We start from the raw sequence: 20696 nt of genomic DNA, 5'->3' as shown, positions 1-20696 counted from the left end.
ATTTGTATGGACTTTCACCCATCCTTTCTTTCATTTCCAGTTCCTCTTTAAACCAATTCAGGGTTGCATGAAGTCTACATTGCTTCCTGTTGGCATTGGGCGCAATGTAGGACTGAATCTAGGATGCCAAGGCTTCACAGCTCACACTAACAAGCACCTAAACTCATAGATTCAGGGCCATTGTACTCCTACCTGCACATCTTTGCAATGTTAGAAAATTAGAGTATTCAGAGAGAATGGGAGAACATGCAAACTCCATACCGACAGTGAAATGGCTTGTAACCCAGTCTCTTGCTGCTATGAGGCAGTGGCACTGATCACTGCTCCGCACTGCCTCCATTTGCTGAACATATTTAGACATTTTCACAAAGGCAGCCCTATCAAAAACAATTATCCACTCACTTTGCCGCTGTGGGCTTTTATCTGAGTGCTTGTTTAACAGAAAGCATAACTGCAGTTCTCCTTGGTTTGCAGATCAGACCCAAGAGTAATAAAAAGCCATTATAGAGCATAGTACTGTGTTCATGGGGTGCACTTTTTGCAGCAGGACAATGCCTAAGCTGTGGCAACTCTGTTCAAAGAGGAGTATGCTGTCAGTAATTGGTGATGTAGTAAATGGTCATTCTCTCAAGTGTCACTCAATAAATTAGTCACCTCCATTGTGATGCGATCCACAGTCCAGAGCCTGCTAATCGATTGGACATCTCCCAAAGGGAGTTGCTGAGCTGGTCATTGGCATTTCAGACTTGGGGTAGCCAACTTCATAAAAGAACTTCATCCTCCTCAATCTGCCCAAGATGCTGAGAAGAGCCCACAAGTGCAGGACTATGTGTGCCGCTTCTGCTGGCCACATCGAGAGAGAGAGAGAGAGACACAAAAGTGAGATGCAGACAGGGAGGGAGAGGCAGGGAAATCGACTAGCAATTACATCACTGGCACTGCGCTTCATTGTGCCAATGCAGCTTGGAAGCTAAAGTACTGGATTTGGGCTGCTCCACGTAGTGGCAATGGCGTGCGTATCTCGAAGCTGCTACGTGTGAAAATTCCTTTTCTTACATCCTCTCTTTCTCTGTGTGCATGCTTGTGTGGCTTTTTTCCTTCACTTTTTCGAAAAGGAAGCTTTCTGTCTCTCTCTCTCTCTCTCTCTCTCTCTCTCTCTCTCTCTCTCCCTCCTTCTGGCTGCCCAGGAAATGGCTTTCCTTGTCCGTTGCTATGCCAACTGTCTGCAGCCGTGGTCCTGCTCTAAAGTAAGCTTGATACTAAAAATTACTTTTGGAGGGCTAATATTGTGTCTTTTTATGCATTATTTTTTACATTTAATCCACAGTAGATGCCAAATTGAATGTGTCTTTTTTATTTATTTATTTTTTTTTTTTGCAATTATTGTTTTAACAGTAGTTGAAAAAAGTGCCACAAGCACAAAAAAAAGGAGGAGTTTAGAGAGGGGGACCAGGGGGGATTGTTAAGCAAAGTGTCAGTCATCGTTGTGCCGCTTGGATTAATTGTGGAAACTTGGGTAGCGAAGCGTATTGGAGCCAGTGGCGACTATTCACTCAGCAGTATTAGCAGGCAGGGAGGAGGTCCCTATTCACACGCTCTGCCCTGAATATTTGGTGGATAGAAATGAAACACAAGTATTAACAATGCCTGTCTCAATGCTAGGGGCTGGATCCTAATCTCAGACTAATCTAATACTGCATAGAGCCTTTTGAGGGAGCCTCTGCATGCATGTGTGTGTGTGTGTGTGCGTGCATGTGTGTGCGCGTGTCTGTGTGTGTGTGTGTGTGTATACGCTCTCTCGTCTGTGCCTATGTGTCTTGTCTGCTCGCTCGGTCAGCCATTTTAGCTTTTTAATTTGACTACTATTATTTTTTAATTAATTTCAGATCTCTTGTTAGAGGATTATAGTGTTCTTATAATGAGAAAGGAATCACCATGAGCTTGCTTTCTCCTGATGCTGCTGATCCTTGCTCGCATTGAATTATCAAGGCATTCGGAGCTCGATTGATGACAATTTTGTTCCGCTTGTGCATGACATTTGAAGCTGTCACCAGCAGAACTACAAGCTGCAGCCGTTATTTTTTATTTTTATTTTTTTCATTTTTACATTTTTTTTTTAATTCATGCTTTTAGAGATTGACTTCAACCCGTTGTGAGGAATTGGGGGGGGGACACCAAACCAGGATGTCTAAATTCACTCTGATGTATATTTTTTCATTATGAAACCATTAGCAATCACAGCCAGCCATGGAGTCAACGGGCAGCAAGATAAAAATCTTGTAAGTATTGAAATGCAGCTTATTTATGAGCCATTAATATAATGAGGTGTTGTAAAGTACTGTTTAATGGTTTGAAATTGATTTCTTTGCTCTGATGCATGGATAAATTAATGATGGCTGATCTAGGGGCCAGAGTGTCTGCCTATGCAATTTTCAGCAGATTTATCATGGCTGCTCAGCTTTGAGAAGTAAACAAGCAACAGCATTTTATCTCATCTTACTCAGACATATGGTTTTTGATTTATTATTATTACAAGTATTTTTTATTGCTAGTATGTTACATTAGGGTTTGTTGACCAAAGACGAGGACGGGACTGCTCTGATACCATTAGACTGTTAACCAGTCCTCCTATATTCTGTAATCTTTTAATGTTAACATAGTTGCAAATATTTTATGCATTCTGTTTAGTACATACCCCCCCAGTATCCCTCCGCCAAACACATACACACACGCACACACACTCTCGCACACTGTGGCCACATTTGTCAAAGGCAGACAGAATGTGGTGCAAATCTACCTCACGTGAAGTTGCTGCCCTTAGTGAGGGTTTAGTTTCAAATGCCAGTCATGTTGCTCAGCCAGAGGGTAAAGGATTGCCATTTATCACCACTTAAAGCAAAATGTCCGTTTTAGTCTCTGTACATTCTTATAGTTTTATATTATTTTATTTTTTTCTTAAATGCTTTAGGTGAAAAAGGAGCAGGTGCAGCAATGTCCTGTGCATTGATTTGTGTTAATTCCATTTTATGGCTTTGTATCTGGTGCAGATGTTGGAAACCAGGCACACGCACCTGTGTGAGCATGGAGCAGAAGGGCTGGTACCTGTGCGTCACCTGGTTGATCCTCTTTGTCAGCAGCAGCAGCTTAGTTTAATAACCATCTCTTGAGGCCAATCTAGAAATTGTGAATTCAATATACTGCAGGATTAGTGTAATTGTGAGAAAAAGAAATGGGTGCCATTTCTGTTAGACACCATAATTGTGCAAAATGAAGTAGGTGGCTTTTTGGAATTTCTCCCACTAGTTGTGTCCTTCAGGCCTCCTGTTGTGTTCAGTTTTTTGTTGCTGATGCTATATGTACTGTAGTGCAAAACGCTTTATTTAGTGTCAATTGTACTATGTTGCACTGGTAGGCCCCCAGTGATGGAATTTTTATTTAAATTGATGTGCATTTGCAACTCTTGAGAGTTTTAATCTTTTGATCCATTGTAATTGGCTAGGTGAAAGCAAAATCTCAAAATTAAAAATGGGTGATTCTTTGGGATCACGTGAGGGTTCAGAAGTTTACAAGTGCCAATAGCTTTGATTGAATTGTTACCTTTTGTCTTTCCTACTCCCATTTTATTTTGATATGCTTTGGCCTTTTGCCTGGTTGGCTAAACTTACTGTGAGATTTAGCAGGCAAAAGAGTAAAAATAATTTAAAAGAAATGCACATGTCTTCAGCAGGATGAAAAATGCTATGAGACTCTCATTGACTCGAGTATAAAAAGTATACATGCTGTTAATTCTGCTCTCTCACATTTTATATCAACTGACAACTCTAAATTAGGCTGGCACAAGTAATCTTGGCTGTGTTGGTTGTTGGATTGACACCCTATTTGTGGCTGGTTCCTGTCTTGAGTTCGATTCTCCTTGTGATTTGCAGTAGGTTCACACAAAGAATGGGTAAAGATTAATGTGCTAGCTGAATTATCCACTGTTACTCAAGAGAAAAGCAGTATGCTTAACATGGAATTAAATGGTAAAAATAAAAAAGCCTTTGTGAAATATGTCTTATTTTTGCAAAGTGTTTTTATTTTTTTACAATTCCTGCTCCCAAGCTTGCTACACAAGACTTTATCCATTTTTGGAAACTGCTTTTTTTCTTCACAGAGATTTGGGCATAGGGATCTTAACCTAGGAGATTTCAAAGAACTCAAAATGAATCAGACCTGCCTTTTACAAGATGCGAACAAATAACACAACACACTCATACTCCTACAAGTGATCTTTAGATCAATACCTGTAACTTTTTAAAGGAATACTACACTACACATGATTTTTTTGTATGTTACTTACCTCATGTTTGTAGTGATGACTGAGAAAAAAATATTCATATTCTCATGGATAATGAAGATAAAACAGCCATTTATACAATACAAGCCAGTCGTGACCAGTACAAACAATATGAAAAGATTTCCATGGGGGGGAAAAAAATCTCACATTATTTGTGTCTCATAATCCACATGTCAGATATCCAGCAATTTGCTCACAACATGCAAAATTCATAGGTAAGTAGTATTAAATAAATGCTTCTGGAAAATTCAGCATGTATCCTTTTGAATTGAAGAGAGGACTCTAGACCAATGAATTAAGGGGAGAGGTGGATCTTCAATTCAAGAACCAAGTCCTGTGTGATTAGTGTTTACTGCATCAAGATTAAAATGATTTCTTGGTCATCACTACAAAACAGGAAATAACATAAAAATATCATTGTTAGATGGAGTATTCCTTTAAGTAGCTATCCTTAGATTTTAATCCTTAACTGTTGAATTCATAAATGAATGATACTTTTGTCAAGGAAAAAATGCAGATGCCAGTCCTGAATGGTACTGAAGTTATGTGTTTTATAAAAATCAAGTCATTTTTTCATGAATGCACAAGAGGAATGGGCGTGAACTTGTGGTGTTTAGTATGAAGTTGTGGAAAGTTTAGTTTCCTTTCATTCGTCATCCACTTTAATTTGTTTTTATAAAATGGAAATGTGTTTTGTAAGGCCAACGTACTGTTTATTACTATTAATTTATTAAAAAATAACAAATAATTTGACTGGCATGGTGTCATAATGGTTAGTCTCAATCTCTGTGGAGTTTGGATGTTCTCTCCTTGACTGCATGGGTGCTCCCCTCCCCCCCCCCCCAATGTTTTTTTTCTCTAATTTCTCTAATGCCCAAAGACATACTATTTTTGTGTTAATTTACTTTTTTTAATCTGTCTAGTGCCAGTGTGTGCATTAGTGGAACATGCAATGCTATGACCATAGATGGTTAATGTTTTGCACTTAATTTTGCCTTTTTGAACAGATTTGGCATGTTATCTGCACTATAATAAACGGTACTGTCTGGCTCTGTGTGTGTGTATTGTGTGTAAGCAAAAGTGCATCCAGCCTTCCAAACAATCTGATTGGTCAGTTTGGTTTTGGTGGATGACACAATACTTTAGGGATGTGAAGTTCAATATCTAATTGTGACCTTTTTTTGTATTTTTACAAAAAAAAAAAAGTTGAACAGAGAATTTCAATGACAACGAAGCAATCAACTTACTGACCAGCATTAGGTCGCTAAATTCTAACATAGTGCAACCCAAATCATCTTCAAAGACAGTATTTGCAAAGTTTCGAACAGTGTTTTCACAGTGGGTATTCTGGGACCCCCATCCACCATTGGTGGTAGTCAAAAATTGGACAAGGAATGATCAAGGTACCTTGAAATGACAAATCTGAACAGCAGACTTTACAGGAACGGGATCAAGAGAGGAAGCGCTGGGCAAGAGAAGTTCACATACACATGGATACTGAGGAAAGGCATAGGGGGAACAATGATGGTTTATGTAGGGAAAGAGAGGTTGAGGCACATGAGGATACTGAGGTGAGGTGTAGGAAGAGCGATGAGGATACAACATAGGACAGAAGAGATTGAGGCACACAAACATACCAAGACATTACCATTAGAAATTAGAAAAGGTGGGTATATACAAGTATCTCCCTCAGCCAGTGTTTGCAGATGGCCAGCTATATGTGGCTCTATCAAGAGTCAAAGGAATTGAAGATGTGAAGGTGATCATAGCTGCTGAAGAAAGTAATACAAAAAACACAGTGTAAAGTGAGGTCCTGTAGAGTTAAAAGTAGAACAGGTTAGGGGATATGGTCATTTTGGTGTCATTTATGTTAGTTATGCATTGAATAGTCTGATATAGAAGTAGTCATACATAGTGTATTTGATGACATTGTTTGTAAAAGAATATAAAGACAAAATAAATTATTGTTTTTTTCTAACCTTTTTAATAATCTTTTATTAACTAAATTAAATGTTTTTACAGAGTATCCATGGTAATCATTTAAAAACTTAATTATATCTACAACAACATATACATATTTTACATATATCAATCATATCAAAAATATTTTTAAATTATTCTACAACTTTGACAGGTAAACTTTGCTAGTGTCATAATAAATACTTTTATTAAATATTTCATTTAACATATTTTGTGAATTATTTTTTGCTTGGTAGAACTTTATTTATGTAACAAGCTTCCTTATGATTTGTGAGTTTAGATTTTGTCATCAGGTAGAATCGTCAGCCTCTTAAAGTCTCTCACATTGATTTTTCTTTAAACAGCAGCAGTGTTTAGACTCATTTTCTTCAGTTTAGTATACTTAAGTTGATGATGCGGTGCATAAGATGTGATTTGAAGCCGGGTACTTTTCATTGCTAATATGTACCATAATACATTGCATTGGCTTTTGGAATTTTCTGGAGTAATGAAAAATGTATTGTAAACCATAAAAATAAAAAGCAAATGTAGCTCATGTTTCATAAAACCAAAACTCTGGTTATTTCTGTATTTTTTTTTCCCTTAGAACAGTCGCACGTTTTGTTCCTTTAAGCGTTCATTTATTCTTTTTCCCTCTGTACTGAAGGTTTGCAGCTTTCATTAATATTTAAATATACCCTAGACAGGAACTAGTTTTAAATTATTCTATGGGTGATTCTGAAACAATTGCTTGTTTAATCTCTTTACAGTACTTGAGCTCTGCAGTTTATACATTTCTTGATCTGTTTGCTTCTTAAAGAATCACAGTTGTGTTTTTTCCTCAACATACGTTGTATGTACATTTTCTTTGAGCCCTTTTTCTCAGTACAATGCATTTATTTTGTGTAATCTTTGAATATTAATAAATGTGTGATGGAAATGGCCCACTCAAACCAAAAAGCTTATCCATTCTATTCATCTTGCTTGTCCAAAATAACATCAATTCCAGATTTGGAGGTCCTGCTTCAGGAATTCACTGTATAAAAAACCTTTTTCGATTTAAACACTTCAATCATGTTTCCTCTTAATATCCATCTGCTTAAACTGTAAACGTTCAATTCCTGCAATCTCTTACCTCCTAGTCCTGGAATCAGCCTAGCCACTCTTCTCTGAACTCTCTCTTTAGTGCTGCTGTGCTATTTATAATATGGAGACCAAAATGATACACAGTACTCAGGATGAGGCCTCAAAATTGTGTTAAATGACTTAAGCATGATATTCACACATCGTGATATATAACTTAACATCTCTTGATATCAAGAAAGTTGATGAGATGTTATGTTATATCACTTCTGTCTATTGTCTTGAAGTGGCTAGTGATGAGTTCACTTTGATTCTTAGATCCTTCTCATTTGGTGCACTTTCAAGTTTTAAACCTCCGAATGAGTATTTAAATCTTAACATTTTTTACTTCCTACTTTTAGATGTAGTACTGTACTTTTTTTTTACTTTAAATTTCATCTGCAACAAACCTGCCCAAGACAGAGTATGCAACTCAAGTTCCTCAGTAACAGTTTAGCTGCTTTCTACATCATCTACCATGCTACTTTGGTATATATGCAAGCTTAATCAACTTTTTGATTATATTCTTGTCCAGATTGTTTATGTCTATTAAAAAGAGTAGCAACCCTCTGGGGGTCCACTACTTTTAACATCTTCTATTTCTGAAAAAGCTCCCTTTGCCATTACCCCTTGTGTCCTCTCTTTGAGCCATTTTTGCACCCACCTACGGACTATGCAGTGAATGTCTTCAGACCTGTATAGGTCGCCACAGCAACATGCTGAGAACAGAGTAGGTAATGCTTTATCTGGACATTCTATTAACCTTATTAATTTGACGTGTTGGAATGCAAAAGGTAAAGGCAACCTGAACGAACAAACCGTGCATCTATCATAAAACCCTTTTAAACAATTTTAAGGCTATAGAGACCTAACATTGACTGCGTATATCCAATAGAGTTGCCACCTAACACTTGTCTTTGAGTTGTGGTAGAAAAACACAGGATAACAAGAGAAATTCCCACACACAGTGCAGGGATGAGATTTAATCACAGACTCTGGAGCCATTAGGAAGAATCACTAACTGTGACACTGTTAAGTAAACAAAACAACAAATTTTGTATCTCAGTTTATCAGTTTCAAAAACAAAGCTATGTAAAGTACTACATCTGTGTGAAAATATGATTGCCCTGGTATATTCATTAAATTGTTGCATTAATTTCAGCTATAGCCTAGTGCATCATATAATTGTGAGTTGCTTACTTACAGTAGCTTCAGAAGAACATAATTCTTCATGGAAATAAGATATGTTTTTTTCTAGCTACTAGTTTTTAGTTTATCCCTCACTTTTTCTGCAGGGTTAGAGATATATAGCCATTGCACTATTATAGGCATGTGTCCATTGATGAACAAGTACCCAATCCAGAGTCGAATTCCTGACATCATGTGAATAATGCCCCCAGCCTCCCCTTGTCCCCGAATTGGATAAGCTGATCTGGAAAATGAACATCTGTGTTGTAGCTTCGTCAGACGTACAGATGGCCCAATATTTATATTGGGTACTTCAATGGAGCAGAATTTGTTCTCCTCAATGAAAACTGAAGCCATGTTGCTTCTCCCAACAACTTAACTAACTACCACCCATGACAAATTGTTGTGTAGTCTTATGTTTGAATACAGTGTTATGTTTTTGTAAGACATTACAACGGCCATATAACCTCACAATTTCAAATTCTGCATTGACTATGCTTGTACATGTCTTGAGGTGTACCATACTGAAGTTTTGTCAAATCAGTGCTGCTCATAATGAGAAGCGTTTCCTCTGAGGCTGCTTTGTTGCAAATTCATCTTTTTTTCGTTCCTGGGATTAAGAATGCTGACATTAGCAGAGATGAGAGTGATTCACAGGTCCCTGCAGTTGTTGATGACTTTCTGTTTGATTTTGATACCCCATTTTTGGATTTGTTTTAGGAAGATGGCAGTGCTTAGAAAGATTTATTGTTGCTACTTATTTTGTGTTTCAGGTCTGTGTCTCTTTATGGTGATTTGGTACAGTTCCAAAACTTAAGCGATTAGTAGAATCATGATGGTGAATGCCCAGTGTTTTTGGAGCCCTGAGATGTTGCAGTTATCTTTGGTGTCTTTGCTCATGCTGGTCTCCATTATATATCACTAGGATACAATGAAAGTCCAGATACGTTCAGGATACCGTGCCCTCCATAATGTTTAGGACAAAAGAAACATGTTTTTTTTTTAAAGATTTCCCCCTCTGCTCCACAGTTTAAAATTATAAATCAAACAATTCAGATGTGAGTAAAGTGCGCATTGCAGACTTTCATTTAAGGGTGTTTGCATTCATTCAGGATAAATCAAAGAAAAATGTGTCTTTGTCCCAGACATTATGGATGGCAGTATAGTTTCTTTTACTTTAGAGCGATCCGTGTTGTCTCCCTTCTAGTGGTTTGGTGTCTCATTTTTATCTTCCTAGTTAACAGGTACTTCTATTGTATAAAGTAATTGCTGAAATAAGCACTGTTTAATTGCAAATTATTTCTTTGACCCCGTACTGATTAAATCCAATCTGGCTCAAGGATTTTATTACACATAATGTCTGTAACTACTGTGTTTTAGAATCCATGAACACAGACCTCATTTTTACTTTTTCCCCATGAAAAATAATGTGTCAAGTATTTATTTAGTTCATTTGTTACTTCTTGCATCAAATGATTTTTCTGGTATGTCTCTTAGGCTTTGTAAATTGTACTTTATTGTCTTTTTACTTGACAAGTGATGAATGAATTTTTTTTTGCTGGTTTTAATTGCTTCCGTAGCAGTTTTTTCTGTTTCCCTCCTATTCAGTTTCCAATATTCATTTTGTTTTTTTAGTATTCCCTTATAAAAAAATTACTGTTGAGTATTGAATTTAGTGTTTTTTTTAAGTATGCTTTTATTCTTCCATAGAGGCAATTTCTTTAGTGTTACTTTTGTTTGAAATTGATTTATGGGATATTTTGGAATGCCGCCACCTGTTATGTATTGCACAGTTTGATTTTTTTTCTTCTCTTCATGTTTATTTTTTATTTTAAAAATACATGACCATACAGTGATAACTTTGCCAAAGGATCAATCCTTTCAATTTCTTTTATTCAGTCCTAGATACTAGAATAAATGAAGTCTATACAGGCATTGCCCCATGTTGGGTTCAAGATGAAGTGAATGAGGAAGCAGTCATATTCTGTGATAATCATTTCAGTTTACTCATCTGTCCTTTGGGGATTTCCCATGCAATTTAAAAATATTGCAGTCGCTCATGATCTCCACATCATCTCCTTGGCATGTGCAGTACTGTCTGAACTGACAGTATTCAGTGGCCTGAGGCAGTCAGTTGTTCTAAATGTTGACTTCATTTATGTTACCTTAACTCACAGTAATCACATATCTTCTCAACTTCTGTGTTGATTTTGTTCAACAGAATATTTGTTTTTGGCATAAAGTACTATGCCTCCTCTTTTGTTATCTTGTATAGTTTTCCTGAAAGATTTTTAAACATCTGCGGTGGGTTATTTTGTGCCCTTGTGCCCTGTGTTGGCTGGGATTGGCTCCAGTAGACCCCCGTGACCCTGTGTTCGGATTCAGCGGGTTGGAAAATGGATGGATGGATGGATTTTTAAACACAAATCTGGTCATCACATTTCTTGCTGTAACTGTGTCATTCAGAGGTTAATAATATCGCTTCTAGCTAATATATTTTGTTGGTAATGTTTATTGTGTTTAAGAATAGAAATTCTTTTCAAAGGTTTTGGCTTTCTCTAATGTAGTCTAGTTTAAATATGTATAATACACATTCTTGTCAAGCTGTAGTGTCATTGGTAAAGAAAGTGTTTTTGGCAGATGGATTTCCAGTGACTGTAACAAAAAGGAAAGTTTGTTTACTTTACAGCATGCTGACGCATCAGTGCATGGTGATTTTAACATAAATTGAGATTTCCTTCTTGGTGCTTTAAGAATCCACCAACAAGAAAAAATAACTGATGTTATTTTAGTCTCAACATTTATTTTCTTTGTGTTTGTTTTGAGAGATCCATTTAATTATGCTTATGTTAGTCAGTGCGAATTTCAAACTTGACAACTGTACTTGTTGAACTTGTCGTCTGAATGTTTCATAGTAACACGCCTAGATATCGCGGTGTGTGTCAAATTTCATGACTGTTCAGCACAGTATCAGAGTATTGCAAGCTTGCTATTTTTTCTGACAGCCAGTAATGTTCTGCCTAAAAGAGCGCGGGCCCGTGCAAAACATTAACAGGTATGGTGAGCTCAGCCACAATCTACATCTTTTTTTTTCTGTTTTATTGTGGTACATAAAACATAATGTTTTAGACGGACAAGCCTCTGTTTTGTGTCTGAGGTTCAAAACACCCCTGTTTCTTATTCCCTCTCATTGCATTTTATGCATTGTACTTCCCCGCAATTGCCCCAACTCACCAGGATTATGTAAATGAATTCTTCAACTGAGAATGACCAGAAAAGTCATCTAATGTGACGTGGCCTTAAATTCTATAATATTTTTGACTTAGTCTTTTAGAATTAATTTTTTTATACACAGACTACGCTGCCACCCATCTAAGATGGGTTGAAATCTGAGTGATCAACATAGACCTCAAAGTTAGCATCTGCTGTGCACTGTGTAATACGTGAGTCTGTTATATGCTATTTGGTAATGGTATTCGTAAAAGCAGTGTTAATGTTTGTGATGGAATTGCAACCGGACAGACACTTAATCCTTTTATTAAGATGGAAGATCTAGCAAAAGCATGTCTTTTTTCTCCTCATTTGTGAGTCACATGCTGAATCCTTTGCTGTAAGTAGGGAATCCATTCCTCGATGGGTTTATCCCTTCCCAGGAATTCGGGAATCCCGCATTTCATTCCCGGGAATCCTGGGCACCCGGGATGACACAGTGCACGGGCATCTCACGTGAACGGATTTAGAACGACCAACACTTATTTTTAATAAAACTACTGCTATATGTTGACACAAATAAAAGACTAACCCTATCTACAAGCAGTTCATGCTGTCATATAAGTACATGTATCTTTAGTTGTGGTAATAAGTGTGTAAAAAGCACAACGTCCTCACAGGTGGCGCAGTGGTAGTGCTGTTGCCTTGCATTAAGGAGACTGTAGAAGATTGCAGTTTCACTTCCCGTTTCCTCCCTGTGTAGATAGCGTTTTGAGTACTGAGAAATGCGCTATATAAATGTAATGAATTATTATTATTAACGTGTCCAGCATGTGGTCGTCCACGCTAGAGCGCACCTTCGTGCAGAAGTACGCCAGCCGCTGAGAAACACGCTCTGCCTCCACTGAAGTAGGCGGCACAGTCATCAGATACTGATACACTTGTTCTAAACAACGCCCGCGCTTACCGTTGCTCTGAAACAGCGCCATTTCAGCTTTTACTCATGCATCCAGTTTCTTGTCATCATTCTGTGATGACAAGTTTCTTAGCACAGATAATGCGGATGAAACAGACTGACGCATTGCAATTTCAAACTGCTGTTCAAAGCTGTTGTCTGATGAAGTGCAAGCTGCAGCAATGGCGCCAACTTAATTATTTTCAACTATAACTCTGTTATTTCTTGATCGATTTTTACACTTTTAAATTCTATATATGCGAGCTTGGCCGTTCCCGTTTTCCCGGGAATTACAGCAGTTTCGGGAATGAAAAATGTCCGGGAATCCCAGGAGCCCGGGAATGGATTCCCTAGCTGTAAGCTGTAGGTTTTTTTTTTAAACATTTCATTCTATGTGTTTACATTCTTCTGTTTTTTTTCTATCTGCCACGTCATGTTGTGTGGCACAGTGATAACTGGCAGATTCTTTATTAAACTATATTCTGATCCCCACTTTTATTAATTTAGTCACTCTCATTAAGTTATTTTTTATTTTAAGTAGGAAATTAATTCTCCTACTTAAATTCATTTTCTATCAGCACATGAATGATAACATGTTACAGTGACATTTTGTTTATTTCTCAATTTAGATCAACTGCCATCTTTGATGTCATTTGATGGTATAATTTCTTGTGTTATTTTTTTAAAAGAGCAAATCTGGAGCCACTGGTCCTTACTGTCTAGCTGTTTGCTTTTTGATGCAAAGAAATTCTGTAATTGAATTTTACGTTTAGCTTGCCAGAGTATTTAATATTTTATATCTTATCATATGATAGATATTACACTGGCTCATTTTGAATTCATGTTGTATGTTGTGTGGACATGTTGCCTAGCTTTTACTATTGCTTTAGGGTTATCATAGATGTATAGTGTTTGCATGTTAGTCTTGTTCACACCATGCCCTCAATTTCACCATTAAATAGCATTATGCCATTCTAATTTATATCCAATATTTAATTCTGTTTGTATAGAATAGTCACATTTATAATTTTCTACTTTGATGTCTGTGCATGTGTTAGCTATATTTTTCCCATTCTCTAGTAGTCTAATTTTGCCCTCCTGTTAGCTGTGTTTGGTTCAGTCCCTCGAGGACAGCTCTGTGTTCTCCAGTTTCATCCTCACATCTGTGCGCCCATTGTCTCTTGTAGTATTTAATATTTGCTGTGATCACTCTGCTGAACACAAGACTGAGCTCCTCTGCTATCCCATCAGCTTTTTAACTTCCTGATCATTTGATGCTGACAGCCATATAAATGTGTTTTACCTGACTTGCTGAACCAGCAACTCCTTTTTATATTTTTTATAAACAATATTCATGCTGAAAATGTATACTTTAAGCTTTACCTTTCTATTACTCATTACAGAATGATGACAACATTCTATTACTTGTTGATTTAATGATGGTGAGCTGGTCGTTTCTGTTGCCTCTACCCATTCATTCTCTAAGTTTACATAGTCTGAATGTGGCTAGATTTCTGGCCTATTCTGGCAGCATTAGCGATAAACCAACTCTTAGTGGCTCAGCCACTGTAGCACTCTCACAATATATAGTGGATTTTAAATGTATTCAGACTCCCTTCACTTTCTGCACACTTTATTGTGTTGTAGATTTAATTTTAAATGCATACATTTGCCAATCAATGTATACTTAGTAGCCCATAATGACAAAGGGAAAACATGTTTTCAGAAAGTTTTGCAAATTTGTCGTGAATCAAAAACTGAAATCTGATTTATAAAAGTATTCAGACCCTTTGCTGTGGCACTCCAAATTGTGGTCAGGTGCATCCTATTTGTCTTAATTATCCTTGAGATGTGCCTAGAACTTGATTGGAGTCCATCTTTACCAAATTTAATAGATGTCAATTTGAAAGGCAGACACACTTGCTTATAAGGTCCTGCAATTTATACTGCATGTCAAGCCATGAAGTCCTAGAAACCACACTCTAGACATCCATGATAAAATTGTGGTGAGGCACAGATCAAGGCAAGGGCATGAAATAAGTTATAAAGCTTTCAGTACTCCCAAGAGTACAGTGACCTAAATAATTGTGAGATAGAAGAGGTTTGGAATCAGCAGAAGTCTCTCTACTGTTGGCCTTTCATTCAAACTGAGTAACCAGGTAAGAAAGTGCCAGGGAGTTGACAAAGAACCCAATGATTACTCTTAACAGTTTTTCAGAAGTCCTCTGCTGATAAAGAAGAACCTTTTAGAAAGCTGTGCATGTCCGCTGCACTTCATCAATTTTGGGTTAATGGAAAAGTAATTAGACAGAAAACCATTCTTGAGCAAAAGGTTTACGACTGCTCAGAGGAAAAGATCCACTGATAAGGCAAAAATTGAACACTTTGCCAGACTTTGTGCTTGGAGTTCTGCATAAAGACCAGGCACTGCTCATCACCTGCCTAATACCATTCCTGCTGTGTGGTATTGGCAGCATCATGCCATGGAGTTGCATCTCAGTGTTACAGATGGCGAGACTGGTCAGAATTGAGGGAGGGATGTATACAGTCAAATACAGAGAGTTCTTTGAAGAAAACCTGCTGCAGAGTGCATTTAACCTTCAGACTGACAATGACCTAAAGCATACAGCCAAGACACCGCTGCAGTGCCTTGAGTGGCCCAAGCCCCATAGAACATCTAGTGCAACCTGAAGATTGCAGTTTACAGACATTTCCCATCCAAACTAATGGAGCTTCTGAGAAACTACCAGGAAGAATGGGATAAACTGCCCAAATCTGGGTGTACAAAGCCAGTAGAAACTTACCCTTGAAGACTCAAAGCTATAATTGCTACCAAAGGGCCTTATACGAAGTACTGATTTAAGAGGTCTGAATGAGATATTTTCAGTTTTTGATATTTAATAAAGTGACATAAAGATTATAAATTTTATCATTGAGTTATTGAGTATAGATTGATGAGCAAAATGGCTATTTATCCATTTAAAATTAAATCTACAATACAATAAAGTGTGAAGAAAGTGAAAGGGTCTGAATACTTTCTGAATCCTACACAGTGCTTAATCTAGTCAATAATGTCAAATACTTATAACAGCAAAATTTTAAATGCTTCGTTTTTCTCTGCGTTTTAAGGTGTCACTGGTAGAAGATGTATCTTATTTGATTCCACACAAAATCCTTTACATTGTGCCTATTCTGTTGCCTAACTGACAAGAAATATTCCTTTCTAGAGTGGATCTGACAGACCTGGGTGTGTCGTGTTTGAGGATTTTAACATACTGGTGACATACCCTTGACTTGGCAAAGGTCACTGGTTTTTGGGAGGAATTGATTTGAATTTCCTAATGAATATAAAGATCATTTAAAAAATATTTCTTTTGACAACGAGGAAATAAGGGAAACAATCAGTATATTTTTTCTCTATATCATTTATTAGCAGAACTCTACATTTTTCAACAGATGGTTTATATAGTGCTTACTCCCCCAGTATATCAGAACAGGTTAAAAAGGGATTAGAAGCATTAGAACCTTTCTGAGTGACTGAAACAAATCATTAAAGCTAAACTGCAGATATAATAATGGCACAGCTCAACCTAATAATACCTGATTTTGCGTTGCAGTGAACAGCTGGCATTTTCATGCCCTGATTTTATACTAAAGAAATTCATCCTTTGCTATCAGCCATCTACCAACAGCTAGTTGTCAGTCTGTGATTTTTTGGGAGAAACTGTTTTCTGATTTGTTGTGTACAATTATTCTAACAAGAAGTCAATTTTAATTTTTTTTTCAGTATCTGTGTGTTCAGATTACTGAAATGTGAAGAGACTTATCATTCATGCCCAGTCACAAGCTTATACAGTAGGATAGAATTTCTAAGTGACAGCTTGTCAAGGTTCCCAGTGCTGCACGCTGATAGTAGAATTCTTTCTAGAGTAGAATTTCCATAGGAACCAAAGATTTGCTCCCAGAAATATAAGAAGTTTTACTAGCCAGGTTTCTTGTGACCTATTTAATGTAATAAAAGAGAAACTTAATATGCTCTGTGTGCACTAACATTCAGAGCATTCCAGTGATGTAATTGGTTTCGGGAGAACATCTTTTATCAGTTCAGTTTCAGAAGTTAAATTATCTATATGTGATACTACATTTGCCCAGCCCTATAAAGTATAGTCATGTCCAACTGATTACTCAAGGCAGCCTACCGAATTAAATCCAATACTCTCCCAGTGTCTCACTGACAGATCTAGAAAGAAAAGCAGGGCCTGTACTGGAATCGACTGTTTCCAGTCAATTCCAGTCAAAAGAAATACTTCATAAACCACTCCTAAAGCTGACTTTCAGCCATTACTCTTCACTTGACGCTCTTGTCCTACTCATACTGTGTGTACAGTAAATGATTATGTTCTGCACTAACTCCAGGGGCACACTATAATATGGTGCCTCAAAATGGAGCTTCAGTAGAACTACAAGCCATTCTTACTCCATTCGGCCAAAGAGACCCTGTTTAATTAAGTTTACTATTTTAGAGGCTAAAATTTTATTCTAGAAGCATAAAAAGCTGGAACCAACCCCACATAAAGTGCCTGACTATAACAGGACACCCACACACATATTCTCTGTTTTTGGGATATGTGAAAAAAATAAGTTCAGTACATCCATAGATACAGAGCCTATGTAATGAAATTTATGTGCTGCTACACCCTTTGGTGCAGGAATATCAAAAATGCAATGACAGTAAAGTGCACAATACATTAACATAGTGCATCAGACATAGATTGATAAATACAACCATAGCAATTAATATACAGCAGTTATCAAAGTAATAAATTGTAATTATCTGGTTGTCTGAGTAGGAAGGAATAAAAACCAGAAAGTGGAAGTAACTGAATTTTAGAATGGTCTACATCAGCAAAGGAGAGTTCTTAGCTACCCAAAATCACTGAGGACCTCTAAACAACACCTGTCTTATTAAAAGGGATCAACGGCACTTTTTAGTAATTCTAAAAACACTGTATCTGTCATCATGGACCCTCTCTTAATTTGTTACTTACTACCTCCTTAACAGTAAGGTACCTGTGCTAAAGCAGATCATAAGGTCCTGGAAGAAATAGTTACAATATCCCAGTCCATTACTGCAGCCCACACTCCCATCCACGCACTGCTTTTTGCATTGCCATCAGTCAAGCTGTATTGTAGCATACCACCAGGCTATCTAACAGCATTTATGTCTGTAACATTGAGAGAGTTCCTCATTGTGTAGCTAAAGAGCTGGTATTTTTAATGCAAATTTTCCTAGACTTGCTCACTGTGTGACCTTCAGCAGATCACTTAATTTTTCTATTCTGCACGTGTATAATACTTAATCTGTATTCTCAAAAAGTGCCTTGGCATTGTATTTGCAATATAAAGGTGTAAATGCGTAAATACATAAGAGCTGAATTTTCATACCTGTAGCCATAGAGCATAATAAACACAATTTGCTTGGGAGGATCATGATGCTACCAACCCAAAGTAGAGAACTGGAGGAAAAAGTAGCTGTTCTATACTAATACTACTAATAGAAGTAGTTAATAGAATTGGGAAATGCTTCCTTAAGTGTTGTTTTGTTATGGAATCATGCTACAGTCAATCTCAATATAGACATTTACACCATCATAAACTGCCATGGGTCTGCAATGTCTGGATTACATAGGCTTTCAAAACCAACTCTCTTTTCTACACTCTGCACTGAACACTTGGCATAGTCTGCAGGATTTGCATTGTAGACAAGTGGAGTGTAGTGGGGTGCTTGACAGAAAGCGAGGCCTGAGTGAGGAGAATGCAAAGGAGGAATCCCTATCTCTCTGTCTTCCTGTCTCACTCTATCTATGCACATTGATTTCAAGGAGTATCAGTCAGAACACATAATAGACGTTATGAGTCTTTTTTAATTTAATGAACACTCAAGGATTCAGTAGTTGACATACAGCATTTAACAGATCAAAATAATCTTCATACATAGCCAATAAAGGCAATATACATATGTCTCTCAATAAGCTCACAACAGCTTGCTCCTAAGAGAATTGTATGCAACAGAGCCCATATTACATATGTTACTGTTTAAATACACTCTATTTTGTTGCAATTACTTATTTTTTTCATTAACACTTTTATAACTGCTTCAGTGTTGAGGAGGGGTCAGAGCCAATCTTGGTAGCATCAAGAGCAAGATAGGAGACAGCCCTGGACAGGGCTCAAGTCCATGGCAGTTTGTCCTCATATACACACCCACATTTCTACTTGTGCAGGTCCAATTTATAAACACCAGTTAACTCAAGCTGCTGTTCTTTGGAAGTGTGAAAGATATGTACATCGAGCCTAGGAAGCCGGATCTGTGAGGTTGGCAGTGGTCTACTCTTTTGCCCATAAATGATTGCATTATTTCAAAATGTTTTCATTTTCTTTTTGCATTTTGAAATAGATAAAAAAAAACTGGCAAGCTTTTGCTGTCAAGGTTGATTTGCTTTTAAAAACAGTTGATATTTAAAAAACAACTTTTTACAGACATTTTAATGAGTATGTTTAATATCAGCTGCTAGCAGTCCAGTATTTTAAGAACATTCTAGTTCACTGTGAAAAAAATCTATCTTTCAGTTTCCTCTTGCTTCTTATTTCATTACGCAGTTTTGGGAGCCCAAGTGTATCCTGCCAGCTTTGGAAAACAAGGCAGAAATTAAGCTTGAAGTGGATACCAGCCTGTTTTGGGGCATACTGACTCATACAGTGCCAGATGAGACTCTCTGATTACCCTGCATGCCTGTGGGAGGTAACTGGAATACCCAGAGGGGAGAAAACAAAAAAGTAAACATAATATGAGTCTGTAGACTTCATGGAAACACACTGCTTAGAACAGAATTCAAACCAAGGACCTTAAAAAGTGTAAGAAGGCAAGATTAATTATTACCACCAATAAGGAATACAGGCAATTAAAAAAGCTTTAACAGGGTTACCGTCCCTTCTACATGTACAGTATAAGAACTCTTAAATATATGTGGGGCCTTTCATTCAAAGACTTGAGCAGTGATAAGTAATTAGAACTACATAAATCCCTGGGCAGGTATCCTGTCAAGAGATGGTTCTTGTCCTGTACGTAACACTACTTGAATAGACTCTGGTACCCCAGGAGTTGGGTTAAGCTCTTAATCCTTTTTAGTGTGACTGGTGTGGGGTTGGTTTAGGGGGATTGAGGAGGCGGAGCCTGTCTCAGAGGTACTGGACACAAGACAAGGGACAGCCCTGGACAGAGTGTCTGTCCATCATAGGTCCTTGAATATAAACATCCATCTATAGTTATTGTATATCAGTTTAAAATTCCCTCTTTATGAACATTTACTAATAGTTACTGCATGTCTATTTATAGTTTTTTTTTTTTTGTTTTTTTTTACTTGTATTTATACATAAAATATATATATGGAATTACTTCTTTCTGATCTGCAAATAGTTTACTCATTTTTGGGTGCATTTTTGCATCTCCCTTGGCAGTTGACTTAGGCTGAAACCTAAATTTGGTGCTAATTATTGTTTACCACTTAAAGGAATACTCCCACCGTAATTTTTTTTTTTACATGTTACCTCATGTAGTTTGTAGTGGTAGGCATGAAAAATTTATAATCTTCTGTTTTAAGTAAGAATGGGGATAAAAAAAGTTTATAACATAATAGAAGCCTATAGTGATCAATGCTGTACAGTGGCAAATGGTGTGAACAACTTCCATAGGAAAAAAGGAGAAGAATATGTTATGTCAACTCACATTGCATAATTTTCGTGTCAGTTAATCAAGTTGCATTCTGAAAACATGCAAAACGCATACTTTCTTGCTACAATATTGTTAAATGATTACTTCTGGAATAATCATTGTACAATGTGAGAGAGAGACAGAGACACAAAGTG

The 20696-nt window shown here is 37.1% G+C and overlaps 1 protein-coding gene across 10 annotated transcripts in view; it reads left to right on the top strand.

Annotated features, from left to right (window-relative positions):
* rapgef2b (Rap guanine nucleotide exchange factor 2b) overlaps positions 1-20696 on the top strand; it is a 401507-nt gene that overhangs the window by 275303 nt on the left and 105508 nt on the right. Inside the window, exon 1 of one of the 10 annotated variants that reach the window (XM_051928104.1) lies at positions 2145-2279. The exons of the other annotated variants lie outside the window; for them this stretch is intronic. Coding sequence (XP_051784064.1) covers positions 2220-2279 — 60 coding nt within the window. The 5' untranslated portion in view covers positions 2145-2219. Of the gene's footprint in view, positions 1-2144; positions 2280-20696 lie in introns of those variants that run through there. 10 annotated transcript variants of the gene reach the window in all.

This window comes from Erpetoichthys calabaricus, chromosome 5, assembly GCF_900747795.2.
Source record: "Erpetoichthys calabaricus chromosome 5, fErpCal1.3, whole genome shotgun sequence".
NCBI classification, from domain to species: Eukaryota; Metazoa; Chordata; class Cladistia; order Polypteriformes; family Polypteridae; genus Erpetoichthys; species Erpetoichthys calabaricus.
Note: the sequence above shows the minus strand (reverse complement) of the source record. Positions and strands in the feature narration are given on the sequence as shown.